Source organism: Culex pipiens, chromosome 3 (assembly GCF_016801865.2).
Source record: "Culex pipiens pallens isolate TS chromosome 3, TS_CPP_V2, whole genome shotgun sequence".
Classification (NCBI taxonomy): Eukaryota; Metazoa; Arthropoda; class Insecta; order Diptera; family Culicidae; genus Culex; species Culex pipiens.
The window spans coordinates 90,655,082-90,673,518 of NC_068939.1; the positions used below are offsets into that span (position 1 = coordinate 90,655,082).

Consider the following 18,437-nt stretch of genomic DNA (forward strand, 5'->3'; position numbering starts at 1 on the left):
GGAAAGTTTCGACGGCCACCCTGGAACGAGCACACGTCCTTGATTGAACCGTTCTCCTCCAGCACCGCGATCCATCCAGATCGGATGTTAGAAAACCGCTTCACTTCCCGACGACTTTAACACAAAATTCACTTTTTCTCCAAGACGAATAATTCCAAAGTTGGGAAAAATGACGCAGAGCGGAAAAAAAGTTCAACCTCGCGCACCGGTTGCTGCGATCAAACTCTCATTTAACTAAATGTTAATATATTACCACAAAATTGCTAAATAAACATTCTGGAGTGGGTATAACACCATTTTGGGGGTCTTTGTATCGCTAGAATAGATTTTTCGTTGGAATTTCGTACCAACCCGGAATTACGACGTCAGAAAATCCGCCGGCATCCGAACCGGTCCACAATTCACAAGTCAACCTATGTGGCATCGGAAAGAGCATAAAATTTCCGATCTTTTGATACCCAAACATCTAGGTTTTCTATAATACCCCCGTTTTTAAATACCTAGGCAAAAACGTTGTTATGGTTTCGTTTGAGCAATCTGCCAAAAATGTATGGACTCACGTAATTTTTGCTCTCGTGGATCAAACTTACTTTTTGCCCAGGTATTTAAAAACGTGGGTTTTATAGAAAACCCAGATGTATGGGTATCAAAAGATCAGAAATTTTATGCCCTTTCCGATGCCACATAGGTTGACTTGTGAATTGTGGACCAGTTCGGATGCCGGCGGATTTTCCGACGACGTAATCCGGGTTGGTACGAAATTCCAACGAAAAATCTATTCTAGCGATACAAAGACCCCCAAAACTTTGTTATACCCACTCCAGAATGTTTATTTAGCAATTTTATGGTAATATATTGACATTTAGTTAAATTTAAAGTTTGCAAAATTAAGTTCAGATAAGTTTTTTTAGAATTTCCAGAGTTATATAAACTTTTATACTAAGTAGTTAGTAAACCTTATATTCAATCCAAATTATTTTTTTAATCAGTCAAGGAAGCCTATTTGAAGTTGGGAGACTGGATTTTTGGTGATTTGTCAACAAATAACTTTATTTATGTTAATTTTTCGAAAGGTGTACTAACTTTTTTTGCACCTTTTTTGATTTTTGTAATAGTATTTGTTATATAAATTTTTATAGAAAACATCTTTTCGTGAGCTTTTTGTAGCAAAATGTTCGGCATAAGTTTCTGAACAAAACGTAGTACTAGGTTCCTGTCAAACTTTAAATTGTTCATGTTTCATCACAAAATGTGCATAGTGCCCAAGGGGTGAATACTTTTTTAACATACTGTATGTTTATATATCAATTTTTTGTAATAGTCTGCTCTACAACTTTGTAGAACATTATTACACTCTAAAAAATAACCCTGCAAAGTCAGAAAAAATACAAAATTTTCAAATGAAAAATTTTGTTCTAAATGAAAAAAATCGGGCGTCTAATTTTACATAAAAGTCCCTTTGATACCAAATTTCTATCTTATCACCGTTTCAGTCTAAAAATAATTGAAAAGCACCTCTTTTTCACATGTTCAAAAATAAAAGGGTTCGAACCGCCCCTCCGTCACGAGATATCAAAAAACGGACCTCGAATTCGTGATCAGGGACAAAAGTTACCCCTTAGGGCAAAGTTTCACGCAAATCGAAGAGGGGTCGGGGCAACTTTTCCCGATTTCGTGTGAGTTGGTAGAGAATTACCCACAATGAAAATCGAATCGATAGTTCTGAGATATCGCGAGTTTAAAAATGAGGGCTAATTAGATGACACTGAGAAAAACGCATTTTTCATATAATTTAAACTTTAAGAGGCTGTATCTTAGCAACCGGCAGTCCAATCCATAATGGCAAAAAAAGAAAATTTTAAGAAAGCTTTTACTGAAACTGAACTAAACATTTCTCGATACATTTTATCATAAAATGCCAATAACTTGAAAACAGTGCTCTTTTAAATAAAATGTGTCATGTCATCTTTGATTGCCAATTTATTTTGCGCCTAAACATATTTGCCAAGTTTTGTTAGACAATAATCTCGAATTTTTCCCAAACCAACATTTTTTAAATAATGCATACCTCCGGTTCAAGGACTTGCTTTATTTTAAACTCTAGCGCAAAAGATGCCTTTTTAGTCCCCTTATACATATAAAAAATCCAAAATTAATTGTTTTGGGAATTTTTAGCGATAAAAAGTCAAATAAAAAATCAGGAATTTTATTTTCTTCCGAGTACCTTTTGAATAATATTTTAATCATAACCTAAATCTTTGGCAAAGTTACCAAATCGATCAGAAAATCCCTTCTCAAGGTACAGAATTTTGAATATTCACATGCCCATTTGTATGACCAGGCCCCAAGGTTGAATGGAGCCTTGTATGGAAAACATGAGATGCACAATGGCTTCTTTCTGACATGTTTCAAATTAGCAATTCGATAACGATAAAGACTGCAGTATTCTGATTTTGACTTGATTATCTAAATTTTCCCGTGAATTGCAAAATATCTTCACCGTCTAATTCAAAATCCTTTTTTATGTTTTTGAAAAAAAGCATCTTATTTATCTTATTATATACACTCAAAAAAATGAGTTCGCGTAAACGTGAACAGCGTTCATGCCAACGGGAACCAGGAAGAAAACTGTTCACTTTCATGGTGCAATGCAATAATTAGGAAACAACACAAACTATCAGACAGTCCCAGAGAGTTTCACATCATTCCTGCATCTATTTTCTTTCTTCCCCGTCTGTTGCAGCTTCCGATCGAGATCCAGTCGAAGGTCGCCACGTACATGCGGCTCGACACCAACTCCCACTCGGACTCGGAGGGCAGCACCAGCGGCGTCGGGGTGGCCACGGCCAGCTCCTACCACGTGCTGCCCGCCTCGGACAGCCCGCCGCCGATGTGCCCGTTCCCGCCCACCGCCATGGTCTACTCGATGCGGGGCATTGGTAAGTGTTAGTGCTCCCAGGGGAAAAACGGTGTAGCGGTTGCATACAAACAGTTCTACCTTCTGTACCTTCGACTAGTTTTGATTTGAAAAACTTCTTTACTTCCTTTCTTTGTTTCTTTTATTTTCTCTTATTATTCCTGGATTGGATTGGTTTGGTTTTTCCGAATGGTGTATGCTGCTTCCGTGCTCTCGTATGGTATTGAGTTGCCCCCAACCCCTTCGGGGTGGTACTCCACTGCAGATATGCCACTACAGAATTCATCCTCTCGACCTTTTTTTTGTTGTTCAACTGGACCTGCTACCTGTTCCTGCTGGCTGTTGTTGTTGTCCGCTACAATGCACCCAATATACGTAAACGATCCTTTGTATTGGATTTCTTTCAGAAGTACAGAGAAAGAGACTTCAAGAGATTGTTTGCGCACTGATTTCATTTGTAAAGAGTCGATTGCAATGATGCTTAAAGGAGCAATTCAAAAAAGGATTAGACTGCACGAACTGCTGCTGTATATTGCTTGTTCTTTCGGTAGTATGGATTTTGTTTCATCAATCTACAGAATTTCTACAGAATTTCGGGTCCAAAATCTGTTCACAAGGATTTCGTATTACTTTTTTTCAACCCTTTTAAATAAATTCGTAAGAAAGTGAAAATTAAAATATGCCATAATTAAGCCGTAATAAATCTCCGGTGTGCTCTCCAACGCTTCCAACGAAACCCATCTGTTAGAAGGCATTCTTGAAAACAGAAGATTTTCCTCATATTTTTCACTTCCTTGCTAGCTAGTTCAATTTTTCTTCACACTTTCCCTACCCAGTTTTTCCCTCTTTCCAACCATTGTGCACTGCAACGGTAGCATCAACAGCAGCGACCGGTTCTCCAGCTTTCATCCCGTTATAATTTCCATTATTTTTCCCCCGCGGCCAAATGAAGCTTTGCATTTTCCTACCCCTTTCTGCACCATAACTTTCCACTTTTGAATTTTCCTTCTACGTGGTACTGTAGTCTGTAGCAAGCAGCTGTAACTAGAGAAAGCTTCTTCTTTTTCCTGCCCCCATGTGCTAGCAAAAGTCGACGATCCTGGGTGGCAAAAACCACACAAAGTGGTGGGTGGGTGGAAGTACAATTAATAAGGAAAAATGCGCGAAAACTGCACGTATGCTTTTCTTACCCGTTCCTTTGAAATAAAAAAAATAGTGGAAGAAAAATCTTGGCCACAAGGTGAAGGGAGCAACAACAGCAGTGGCGCACACACATGTATATCGAGGCAAAAGTTCACGGAAAATATGAACCTTCCTTTGGGAAAAGGAAGTGAAAAACACCTGCACCAGTTCCAACCATATAACTAAACGAGAAAAAGAGAAAAAAATACACACACGTTTGTAGCGAGCTTATATGCACAACATACACTTTCCCACCCAGTTTAAGGTTCTTTTTGCGGGTTATGGGTGCTTGTTTAGATGCATAAGTTGCTTTTCATTTTAAAATAAAATTTAATTAACGCTAATGACGAATGGGTTTAGAAAAAAACAGGAATTCATTCAATCACGTGTCGTCGTCACGGGGCCTAGTACAGGAGTGTTGTTTGTGACGTTTGAAAAACATTTGCTGTGGTATTTGTTGCATGATGTGAACCGTTAACTTTGATTTTTTTTTTATTTTTTTTTTTGGTAAAAACATAAAAAAGTAAACATAAAAAACAACAACACAAAAAAAAAGTTGAATCAGCCTCCGGCTCAACCCTTTAATAAAGAATAAAAAAAAAAAACAAAACACAAAACATAAGAAACACACTTTACTCTTTACTCTTTACTCTTTACTCTTTACTCTTTACTCTTTACTCTTTACTCTTTACTCTTTACTCTTTACTCTTTACTCTTTACTCTTTACTCTTTACTCTTTACTCTTTACTCTTTACTCTTTACTCTTTACTCTTTACTCTTTACTCTTTACTCTTTACTCTTTACTCTTTACTCTTTACTCTTTACTCTTTACTCTTTACTCTTTACTCTTTACTCTTTACTCTTTACTCTTTACTCTTTACTCTTTACTCTTTACTCTTTACTCTTTACTCTTTACTCTTTACTCTTTACTCTTTACTCTTTACTCTTTACTCTTTACTCTTTACTCTTTACTCTTTACTCTTTACTCTTTACTCTTTACTCTTTACTCTTTACTCTTTACTCTTTACTCTTTACTCTTTACTCTTTACTCTTTACTCTTTACTCTTTACTCTTTACTCTTTACTCTTTACTCTTTACTCTTTACTCTAAGCACCAATCTCTAAACTCTAAACTCTAAACTCTAAATTCTAAACTCTAAATTCTAAACTCAACACATAAAACAATAAACAAATTAAACAAAACACAAAACTTAAACACAAAACTTAAACACAACAAAAAAACGCAAAAACACTAAACATGAGGGATGGAATAACAAAAAAAAATCTTTTTCGCTTGCGAACTTTCTTCAACCGAAAATCGCTCACGATCTTTTCGAAAAAAGATACCAATAATATTTTGCAATTTTGTAGTTTACACAACATCAAAGACACATTTGGCATCAATTTCCACCATTCCAAATACTAATTGACGGCAAACTGTGGTAGTGCAGGCCAAATGAGCACCGCGCTAGTATTTTTTTGGCTCTCTCCTCTCTGAGCACATTCGTGTATGACTCGGGTTGACGGACGGAGTAGAAAAAGAAATTCACGAAGTATTTGTTTCGCTGAGTGAAGCGATTGAGCAAGCCGCTGGCAGAGAGCGGGTAGTGTTCGCTCGCGAATGGTTGCCTGCTCCAGTCGGCAATGATTCATTCGGTGAGGAGTGAGTGATTTCTGATCTTTGAACTAAAAATCAGGACCCTTGGTCAGCAGAAGATATTTTTGTGATGTTCATTGTTAGCACCATTTGAATCAGGGGTGACCAAAGTATGGCCCGCGGGCCAAACGTGGCCGCGAGGTGATTTTTTGTGGCCCGCGAACCCATTTTGAATAATAATGTAAAATGGCCCGTTGACCATTTGTAAAATGATTTTTTTTTTCAAAATGAAGGTTTTACTTTAAAAAAATATGCTTATCTTTTTCATTATTATTATTTAAAAAAAAGGATTTATCCTCGGATTTATCCATTTATTGAACCTCATTTGACGACACAAATATCAAGGTTGTTAATAGATAAAATTTTCATCGATAATTAGAGTTTTTTTTTAAATACTAAAATTTACACAAATTACCGTATTTTTTCAAAAATACTAAAATTTTTAAAATATGCAAGCTTAAAAATTTCAGTATTTTTGAAGAAAATACAGTAATTTTGAAAATTTTAGTATTTTCCAAAATAAAACTCTAATAAAGGGAAAAAAAAAGCATACAAATTTTCGCCTCGTTTATTTTCGAAAAAATACGGTATTTTGTGAAAATTTTAGTATTTTCTAAAAACAACTCTAATAAAGCTTCGTTTTTAATAAATATATTCTTAGTGAATTCATTAAAAATTTAACATAATATGTTTGAATTAAGTCGAATTAAGATTTTTTTTAAAGATGAGTTCCATTATCAGCAATAAGATTATCGCCGATAGAATTATCGGAATAACGATAACGATAACCATAATTTTATAATTTTAACCTTGCTAAATACCTTTTCTCAAATACCTTATACAATATAATCAGCAAAACTGATGGCCAACTGTCATTTTCTGCTTTCTTTTATTTTTAATTTCCAAAAAAATTCAAAAAAATAACAGAGATTAAAAACACATCAAGTGATACATCATTTTTTTTGTCTTTCAAATTAAAATAACGTAATTTAATTTTTTAAATAACCAATTTTATACATTTGGCCCGCAAGCTCATTTGAGCTACAAATTTGGCCCGGCATCCAAACATTTTGAGCACCCCTGATTTAAATTGATTTATTTCGTTTTGTTTACAAACATTGTTCATCTACGAACAGTGACAGGTCATTTTTGGACGTGTGACATTACACCTTGCAGTGTAGTAATGAAATCGATGTTCCGCTGAATAATCCCGGTGATGATTTTTTCAGTTTCCTTTTACCGATTTTTCGTGCGCGAGAGAGGAGAGCCATGTTCCCTTCCGATTTTTTCTCTTGATGAGCGTCAAAAGAATTTCTTTTGATGAAGATTCTACCATCGCTGCCAAAAACTAAACAAAACAACACAAAACAAACAAAAAAGTAAAGGAAATATTAGACTATGACAAAAAACAACCAAACTCGCACTTTTGTATGTTTAACCGTTTGCCAAACTTGCAAACTTGTTTGCGGCAAACTCGCAAACAAAATGTTTGCAGACTGACGTTTCTTCAAACAAATGCAGGCAAACTGCCAAATTGTCAAAAGTGTGAGTTTGTTTGTTTGTTTGTCATTGTCTAATACCTCATTAAATTAATAAGCGGGCAACAGATCGTAAAGAGACTTAAGTTTTTTTGATTATTTTTCAGGCTGATTTTCATTTCAAGCTGTTTCAGAATTTAAACGGATTTGAATTTATTTTTATTTTTGACACAAACTCCACGTTTGTCTGGAGTTTAAATTGAGTGGATCTAAATCTTTTAGTTTGTTTACACTCTAAAATCATAGTAATTTGCACCTGCATTTGCCTCATTCAACATCACTTCATTAAGTTTGCACCGACTTTTCCATTTGTTTTCCTCCCTTTTCTTCTAAATCAACACAATTCAATCCCCCCGGCACGCGGCGCCGCCGTTTTGTGTCACTCTCACTAAAGTTGCGGGATGCAATGGAATGGAACAGAACAGAACAATACCATTCTGGGTGTGTGTGTGTGTGTGCGTTTGTTCCATTGTGAAAGGGAGAGAAAGGAAAAATTGCTGGATGTGCTTTCCCGACAAACAAAAGCTCGGCTGCAACGAAAGCACCTTTTCATCGCAAAGTTGATTCAGACCGTTTTTGGAGAGGGTGGGGGGAAATCGCGTAGTTGACAGACACGCGAAAGCCAAATGTTTTTTTGTGACCCGGTTGGAGTCAGCTCAATATTGGGGAGTTCTTTTGTTTGGATAACGGACATGTTTCAAACTTCAAAGTCTTCAATTTGATTTCATCAAAATCAACCAATTTTAATAATTTTTGGTCGAACTAGAAATGTTTTATTTGTTTAACACCGGTCGATGATATTCGGCATTCTAGTCTGTATTCAGAATGTAATAAAAAAATCATAAAATACAATTTGAGCAGAAATTGTAATACAATTTGCGATTGCGAACATAAAAGTCTAAATTGTGCAGCTAGGCGACATTTTCCCCGACCAACAACACCACTTTAATTGGAAAATCCTACGTCACACCATCCACCCCGTCGAGAGCAACAACCATTTTGGCAACTGGTTCGAAGTGCTGTGCTGTGTTGCCGCGGTTGGCTTGTTCACTAATTTGCCGATATTTGCCCTATGTATGCAGTTGATGTTGGCCTTGCTGGTGCCACAATGGCCAAGCTCAATTTTCATAATAATAATCCTCGTGCACAGTGGCTTTGGCATGATTATGGTGGACGTGTTTTGTCTACCACGATTCTGTGGACATGTGATGCTTCCAGTGGAGAAATGTTTTGTTCTGTTTGAGGCTCTAACATTGGGGTCTTGAAAATGTGCTAGCTTATTTTGCGAAATTGAACATCCATCATTATGAACAAAGAACAAAATTTTCATTTATTTATTTTTTCCACCATAAAAACTGATTTTAGATTATCCAAATCTTGATTAAATATATGAATTTGATATTTATTGAACTATGACCATGATTTCAAAACTTTTTAATTTCTACCACTCGCATCGGGCGCTCAATTGAAATATTGACAATCCATTCTGTTTTCTAAAATTGCAACATTGGCTGTACCTCTGAAATGTTGGCGAAAAGGACATTGCAACCACTTTGACTCATTTGTAACCACCACCCACACCACACACACCCACGCTCGTTAGTCCACATGCCTGTACACATCAGTCATACTCTGCCGCGGCTGTTTATCCTCATCAACCTGTCACCACAAACTCCCCCTTCCCCGGTTTATGCTGCTGTTGTACACAGCATAGCCAAGCATATCTCCCCCAAAACACCCTTTTTCCCGCGTTGACGACAACATTCTTGCTTGATGAGAAGCGCGAGCGAGCGTCAAAGGGTTGAAATTAAATTTTTTCCCATTTCCCTCCCGGCTCTTTGTTTTCCTTCCAAGGATGCAACTCCCGGGTGGTGGTTTTCCCTGCTTGTTTCACAGGTGTTTTGCTGGTATGTAGGCGTCTCTGGTCTAGATTTTAATCCCGTATTCGCTCTCTCTCTCTTGTTCAGCACATTGTTGCCACTTGGAAGAAGCATACCGACCGGCGAGGGCCTCTTCCAGGCTGCACGTGATACAATGGGGTAGAGGTGGCGAATTTGGTCACCTTTTATCATTCTATTAGGCCAATGCAAAAAAAAATATTATTTCAAGTTTCAGAACAATAAAGAAATATTTCAGATATCTTTAGTGATTGCATCATGAAACTAAATGGATTTCTTCGTTGTTTCCAGTTTTCCAAATCTAGCATAAGAATTGATTTAGATAAAAAAATTCCTTCAGTGGCTTCAAGAAGGCAACAACCGGCACATGCTGATTCCTTTTGGTGCTGAAACTCGTTAAATTGAATTTAATACAGAATATTTTACAGTGATGATCAATTTTCTTCGAAAATGATCAACGGCTTCACCTTAAACACACAAATAATATTCCAAAAGGGTGTAGCTCTTAAACATCACTGTTTACACGAAATTTTGATTTAAGATTCGACTTTTTTTCTCACTAAAACTCAAATATCTCGGCTCTGGAGTGTCGAAATTGCATTTTCTCAGAGGGAAAAATATTCGTCATGAAATTTCCTACAAGCTGCATGTATTGGTTTTACTAGGAAAAATTGGCTACCCTACATTAAATGAGCATTTCGGAAAAAAGTTTCGAAAAAATGAGATTTTTTCGACATAAATCCGCCTAGGAGAGTCCAAAAACTTAAGTGTTGGTCCAATATTGATAGTGCATCTTAATCTATGGACAAAAACCTATCGTTTGAAGATAATACACACCTGATCGAAACAGTTTTTGTATTGATTCCAAGCGATTTTAGAAAATTTGTTCAAAAAACGGACTTTTTGCCTTACTCACCTTACTGAGGAAAGGCTATAAAATCACTCGAAAAATGAACTTCTCAATTATACCTCCTAGACCCACCTTCATGTATACCTATCGACTCAGAATCAAATTCTGAGCAAATGTCTGTGTGTGTGGTGGGATGTTGATCAAAAAAATTTGCACTGGGTTATCTCGGCACTGGCTGATCCGATTTGGACCGTTTTGGTCTCATTCGATCCGTCTTGGGGTCCCATAAGTCGCTATTGAAAATTATGAAGTTTAGTTAAGTACTTTAAAAGTTATGCTAAAAAAACGATTTTAACAAAAGTCCGGAAGATTGTAAAAAGGGTGGTTTTTGTAAGAAACCCCGTCATGTTATACATTTTTAGAAAGGTATTCGAAAGACCTTTTCAACGAGTTCAAAAGATTGAAGATCTGACGACCCTATCAAAAGTTATAAGCACTTAAGTGTTATTTATGAACTTTTTAGAGGCCGGATCTCATATATTTCGATGAAAACGTTGTCCGGATCTATCATGCGACTTGTCGTTGGATAGGTAATCAAAAGACCTTTCCAACGAGTTCAAAAGATTGAAGATCTGACAACCCTATCAAAAGTTATAAGCACATAAGTGCCCTGAATTATGAAGATCTGACTACCCAATCTGATGGTATGAATAATGAATCAAGTTGATAGAACACTGAAAGGTCCGCCTTTTTGTATCTATTTTGGATAGCATTACCGACGTCGTCGGCATTACCCTCTAAATATGAGGAAGGCACCAACCACCTAAGGGTGGATTAAGTAACGTTTTTAAGTAAATCGACTAGGGGGTGCGAGAAAGTATTTTATGATTTTTTCTTGTCTACGAAAACATTGTTCCTAACAGCATAATCTATCGTTAAAGAAGTGAGCACCTGAAATTCCTTGCCATGACCTCAAAATGGGACAGGCTAATGTATAGCCTCTCTGAACCATAATCGTTCCTAAAAATTGTCTTTTTCCGTTAGAAAGAATTGTTCTAAATTCGCTTAAATGTTCGAATAAAAGACTTAAAAGAATAGATAATAGAATATTTATTAAATAAAGCAGAGAAATGTTTTTTTTTTTCTATTGCACTATTGCAGAATCCATGAGCAAATTCTTTTGAAATTTGATTTTCTGATTTTCTTAGTTATATGTATTACTTAGAACCTTTTTTTATAAAAATAGTTACATCTTTAAACAAATTTACCTCAACATTTGAAAAGGACACTTATTTTCGACCGTACGAAATGTTTGAGTTGAATTGAAAAATTTGAAAATATCTTTATTCGAAAAATCGAAAAATTGTACCATATTTTTTCACATTGAAATCGGCCGCCTTTTTCTAAGGTTTTTTTTTAAAGACGTAACCATATTTGAAAATGCCCAAGGTTACGTATTAAATTTACTGAGATATCGTCTCTTGAAAATCTGATGCTATTTTGGTGCTCATTTTTCCTGCTTGCAATTTTTTCAGAGGCTGTTTCTCACCACCAATGGTCCAATTATCAATGTATTTGAAGCTAATTTATAGGAAAGTTTCTGATCTTTTTGGAAACAAAATTTTCATAGATGGTCAATAGCCTGTCCCATTTTGAGGTCATTTCGAGGAATTTCAGGTGCTCACTTCTTAAATGATAGATTATGATGTTAGGAACAATGTTTTCTTAGACAAGACAAAATAATAAAATATTTTCTCGCACCCCCTAGTCGATGTACTGAAAAAAGTCACTTTTTTGAACAAATTTTCTAAAATCGCATGGAATCAATACAAAAACTGTTTCGATCAGGTGTGTATTATCTTCAAACGATAGGTTTTTGTCCATAGATTAAGATGCACTATCAATATTGGACCAAAACTTAAGTTTTTGGATTCTTCCAGGCGGATTTATGTAAAAAAAATCGCATTTTTTCGAATTTTTTTTTTCAGAAATGCTCATTTAATTTAGAGTAGCCTATTTTTCCCAGTAAAACCAATACATGCAGCTTGTAGGAAATTTCATGGCGAACATTTTTCCCTCTGAGAAAATGCAATTTCGATACTCCAGAGCCGAGATATTTGAGTTTTAGTGAGAAAAAAAGTGCCAATTTTGCAAGCATGTGTCGCAAAGGTCAGGGTATGCTTTCTTATAGTAATTTTGGCCGCTGAATCCGAATCTGAAATCAAATTTCGTGTAAACAGTGATGTTTTGGAGCTACAACCCTTTGCAATGTTATTTGCGTGTTTAAATCGCTGCAATTTAAATAGCTTGCAAGTTCGGTCATACTTTTCCACGGTTTTCGTACCACTTTGATTGTTATTTTACTCACAGAGCTTTTTATTGTTTTTTACGTTTTGATTATCTTAAGCAATTCGAAAAAATCGCATATTGTTATTTGGCGGGGGCTAAGGGACTATCCATAAACCACGTGGACACATTTTTTTAAATCTCAGACCCCCTTCCCCCCGAATTTCCATACGAAACAAATCTTATTGATATGGAGCGTGGACAATCGCTGAACCCCCCCCCCCTCCCCCCTTTCATAGTGTCCACGTGGTTTATGAATGGTCCCTTACTAGAATTAAGGATTGATTAATGAATAGAGAAAACTAAAAATTCTGAAGCATTTTTTGATGGATGTAACACATATTTTTTATGAAAAAAGTTCGGAAATGTCTTCCAGAACTTATTTTAATGCAAATTTTCCAAACAAATTCATCCAAATGCAGCCACTTTTCCTAAAATTTTCTCTGATATTCTTTTTTTATAAATCAATATTAACTTCCCCCGCCAAATAAAAATATGCGATTTCCGAATTGCTAAACACATTGTTAAAACATAATCAGAACGTAAACAAACATTAAACATAAAGAGTTCTGTGAGTAAAATAACAATCAAAGTGGTACGAAAACCGAGGAAAAAGTATGACCGAACTTGCAAGCTATTTAAATTGCAGCGATTTAAACACGCAAATAACATTGCAAAGGGGTGTAGCTCCAAAACATCACTGTTTCCACGAAATTTGATTTCAAATTCGGATTCAGCGGCCAAAATTACTATAAGAATGCATACCCTGACCTTTGCAACACATGCTTGCAACATCGTGTAATTAGTAGGCCTTGCTTCTGAATTCTGAGAAATTTTGAAAATTGGCACTTTTTTTCTCACTAAAACTCAAATATCTTGGCTCTGGAGTGTCGAAATTGCATTTTCTCAGAGGGAAAAATGTTCGCCATGAAATTTCCTACAAGCTGCATGTATTGGTTTTACTGAGAAAAATAGGCTACCATAAATTAAATGAGCATTTCTGAAAAAAAATTCGAAAAAATGCGATTTTTTTTACATAAATCCGCTTGGAAGAATCCAAAAACTTAAGTTTTGGTCCAATATTGATAGTGCATCTTAATCTATGGACAAAAACCTATCGTTTGAAGATAATACACACCTGAACGAAACGGTTTTTGTATTGATTCCAACCGATTTCAGAAAATTTGATCAAAAAAGTGTCTTTGTTCAGTAAATCGACTAGGGGGTGCGAGAAAGCATTTTATTATTTTTTCTTGTCTACGAAAACATTGTTCCTAACATCATAATCTATCATTTAAGAAGTGAGCACCTGAAATTCCTCGACATGACCTCAAAATGGGACATGCTAATGGTCAAGCTCTAGAGGTAAAACATCACGTTATCCACACAAAAAATCAATTTCAGGTGGCTTTAACTTGAAAACAGTTATTTGAAATTTTCTATTGCAAATTTGAGAAAAAAAAACGAGATATTTTTCGAAAAATTGGCAACACTGCGAAATAAATTTTGATCAACCCGTGCCATACCGTCAGTGGGGGGTGACATTGAGTCTGGGGGGGTGAAGTTGTGTCGGGGACATCTTAAGAAACCTTGTTGAAAAAATTACGTTCCTAAAACCAATCCTGCTATTTTGGCAGCTGTCTAAAGTTGAAATACGTTTTTGGCCAAAAATGACCTCCCAAAAAAACAAAAAAAAATTAATTATCCTTTTTAAAGTTGCTCAAAAACAACCTCAATATTTGAAAATCTCCACTTCCAACATTGTAGCATGTCAATACGATTCCCTTGAGATTGAATCACTTTTGGTTAACCTGTTTTATCCTATCTTTGTATTTGAGCCTCACCCCCTCTAAGGAGTGAGATTGGGTAAATTTACAAACTAGTGGCATTTAAGGAAGAGTTCGTCAAATTCCATAATATTTTCGGAAAATGTTGGTAATCTATTTTTGAACAATCCTACGGTACGAGTTATTCAATATCATTTAAATTGTTTTTGTTATTCAAAAATAATGAGAGGTGTATCGTTTTTGAACCATAGTTACCGCACTGACGGTAGTTCAAATGATGTTCAAAAATTGTTATTCTGCACAATTATTTTTAGTGTGAGAAAAGTCCATTGAAAAAAATGTATTGTTTTCCTATGCGTAAGTATTTTTTTCTGGAAAATCCTAAGCAATACCAAAAACTTTACCCAAGTGATCAAATCGATCAGAAAATCCGTTCTCAAGAAACAGATGTTTTAATATTTTAAAAGTAATTTTAACGTGGTAGGTAAATTCTGCAACTGCAAGTTTGAAAATCGTTATCTCAAGAGATTTTATTGTACTATCAGTACCTAGCTGGACTCGGTCACTGGAAACGACCGGCGGCTCAGTGACCGACGAAATAGGCGGCGGGCCAGATGCGGGCATAAAAATGTCAAAATCTCTTCCCCCCTCACTTCGTCTCACCATCCAGCTGCAGCTTTGTTGACAAACAAACGGAGCACGCGGTCGCATGATGGCGGCATCGAGCCAGAATTAGAGGTGATCATGTGATTAAAAATGAAAGTTTTTTCAAGAAAAATAATATTTTTCCGACCGAATAAAAAAATTGCGAGCATGTTGAAACAATTATTCCTGATGTCGGGGAAGTGATAAAAAAGCAAAATTTTAATCCATATTTTTTCTATAAATTGAGTTTTTTCACTCCAACTGGGAACCCCTAGGTCTATCCACGATCGTTTCCAATGACCGTGAGAAGATGCCAGAAAATCCAGCTACGAGCTAAATCCACAATAACTGCCCATGTTCGCATAAATGTCCCATATGCAAAAACAGCAAGCTGAGAAAAACGCATTTGAAGTTTGTCCCACACTTAAGGCTACGTGTTAAATTTTAACGAATAAACTGGATTTCCTCCTGATTTCTAGAACAAAGTAATGGATGTTATAGGCTCTTTTGAAAGAGCACACGATTTTGAACCAAACTGTATCAATAACTCAAAAGTGACGAAATTGCATATGGGACATTTATGCAAACATGGGCAGTTAATTCGTCCAAAAATCGAAAAATTGATTCTTATGGAAAATCGTGGGGGGAACGCGATTTTGACGTTATATATAAATTAAATCGCATGTATACTGAGAAAATTGCCTGTAAAGTTTTCGATTGCGCAAAATGCATCAAAGTTGGATTCTAATCGAAAATCTGATGAGGCCATTTAACTCAGCGCCCAATTTCCTTTAAAAATAGCTGTCAAGTTTAACTCTATCATTTTTTGTTTCCGAGAAATGGCAATTTGAAAAAAAAGTTTTTTGAAAAAATTAAGAAAATCGCAAAACTTTGGAGCAGTGCCAAAAAAGAAGGGGTTGTCCAATTTGGTTCATAATCAGGGTTCTTACATGTTTTGATAGTATCAACAGTTCCACCAAATTTGAGCTTGTCGATTTCGAATTTGTACTTTTTTGTTTACAGTTGAGGCGGAATGACCCATATGTTTTTTTTTGTATTTGTGTCATCCCACATATTCGGAACACCCAAGGGTTTCCAGAAGCGTTTATTACTTGCCAGTCTGCCAATTAATTACTCAAATTACTGGTCCAAAATGATTAATTACATAAATTACTTAATTACTTTTCACTAAAATAAAAAAAAACCATTTAATTTAAATTTAAGTATTCATTTCTACGGTTCTAAACTAAATTATTTATAAATAGCTCATTCGATAGCTCTTTCAAAAATTATGCTGTTTGTTTTTTTTTTGTATCAATGTGGATATTGTGAATTTTGCGTATAATTTTTATTGAAAATAGCTATAGGCGATCAAACGTCAAAAATGCCCTGCACTAGAGGGCGCTGAAACTTTGGGTGATGTTTACATAATATCCTACAGCGAGTTAATAAGTTTGAAATTTGGAATTGTTTTATTTTATTATAAAATTGGCATTAGTATTTAATTATACCATTTTCAGGTAAAAAATAAGTTGCTCAATTGATTTGAACGATAATATTTGCTTTATTGCCAATTTAACCTGGTCATAATCTGATTCGAAATTCCATTACGTTTCACGTTTCAATCAACCGTACCCTTATCAATCAATTGCAAAAGATGAAAAAATACTGTACTGCTTTACTTCAATATATGAATTTTAATATAATTAATTATTAATTTAAAATTGTTTTCAGTTTATTGCAAGCCGAATGCCATTAAAATATGAAAATTGTTTGAAAAAAGGCCCCCTGATTTTTCGAGCCAAAAAAAAAAAGCTTTGACAAATATTTGCAGCGGCTCTTCATGAAAATTGTGAAATTCATCAAAATAACGTTAAGTTTTAAAATGTTTTTCAAACATTGGTTTGACATTACTTTGCATGTTTTTTTGCTCAAGCAAATTTGAAAAAAAAAATCCGTTACTGAAAATACGAATAATGTGAAATGTGACATTTACATTCGATTTAATTTCTGCATCTGAATATTAGTCGATTTTGATTTCGCTGAGTTTAATTTTTAACATTGAAACATTTGTCTCAGAAATATTTGGAAATTTTTCGGGAAAATAACATAGCTCTTAATAGAGAGATATTACAGGACTGTCAATTTCTGCAGATTATGAAAAAATAAAAATACATATTTTATTTTTATGATTTTTAAATGGCTATCACTTGAAATCTTTGTTTTTATCAATGATAATTAGGTACATTTTGGTTTTAAATATTTGATCCACATAAACCGCAAATAGTTTTGACTGCCTATCAGAAGGAAAAGCATAAAAAAATAATCAATTCTAATGTCTAATGCTCCTGCAAAAAATAACATATTTTTATAATTACTTAATAAAAATGAATAGATTTCGGTTTCACAAAACATTTTTCGCTGGGTAATATGTCATGGCGTTGCCTTTTGTTGTTAGTCAGCTTCGATAAACAACATGATAAAAATAAATTTTAGGAGAGTTTTAGGAGAGAACTATGGTGAATAAGGCCTTCGGCATACAGAACCAGTCTTTTCTAATCTTTGTGTTTCATTCTTATTTGAAATTAATAAAATACTGTTATAATAGATTATATATAAAAAGTAAATAGTTTCGTTGAAAAAGTACAATTTAAAAAAAAGCAATTACTTTAATTACTCAAAAATTACTTTAATTACCAATTAATTACTTAAAATTACTCTGATTACCATGAATTACTAAGTAATTAAAGAATTACCTAATTACCAGCTAAAAATCAAAGTAATTATTAATTACTTGCCAGTCTGAGGCTTTCCTGGAAACCCTTGGGAACACCCACAAATTAGGAACACTTTTGTGATAATTTGTCAATAACATGCCAAATGCAGCTTTTCTGTCGACCCTACTATTTTTAGGACTTTCTTTTGGACATTCTCTTGCTATTTCACTAGTAAAAGTAGTACTTTTTAAACAAAAAACTGTATTTCAAGACTATTTTATCCAGAGCAGCAAAACACTGCCTCCAAATTGCCTGTTCCATAATTGTGGGATGTTATTGTGCCTCCCACAATTGTGAAACACCTGAATTTAACTGATATTTTCACAAAAAAAAAGTCATCAGGCCATGTATAAAACATCACTAAGCTTGAGTTTTATTGGTTTCAGTGTGTGAAATCATTTTTTTGTTAAAAATATGTACTCATGGAGAGAACCAAAGTTTGTTTACATCCGTAAGAAAACAGTTTTCCGAATTTGTGGATTTCAAGTGTCAATGTTTTTCTTTAAAAAATGATATCAAACGTAAAAATTTACAATCGATCGATACATCAATCGGAAGATCCCAAGAAAAGCTTATCGATTTTCTATGATTTTTTGAACATTAGCCGATCTGTAAACCGTTCCGAATATGTAGGATGACTGTATATACGACTAGTTAGGCTTCGAGAAAATTTTAAATTTTATTGAAAAGGGAAATAATTCAGGTTTTAACTCTTAATTCGTAGAACCTTTACCCTACCTTGGCTACAATCATGCTTATGCTGGCGAGAAATCCAGTACCTCCACGTGACGCAATATTCATGGCGCGCTAAGCAGCTGCACCGGCATGTGGAATGCAGGTA

General features: G+C 35.0%; 1 protein-coding gene across 4 annotated transcripts in view; it reads left to right on the plus strand.

The window, feature by feature from the left end:
* LOC120425129 (tight junction-associated protein 1) overlaps positions 1 to 18,437 on the plus strand; it is an 80,620-nt gene that overhangs the window by 42,574 nt on the left and 19,609 nt on the right. For 2 of the 4 annotated variants that reach the window (XM_039589553.2, XM_039589555.2), the window contains exon 4: positions 2,744 to 2,945. In XM_039589553.2, coding sequence (XP_039445487.1) covers positions 2,744 to 2,945 — 202 coding nt within the window. Of the gene's footprint in view, positions 1 to 2,743; positions 2,951 to 18,437 lie in introns of those variants that run through there. The other 2 variants (XM_039589556.2, XM_039589554.2) reach the window with 2 other exon arrangements.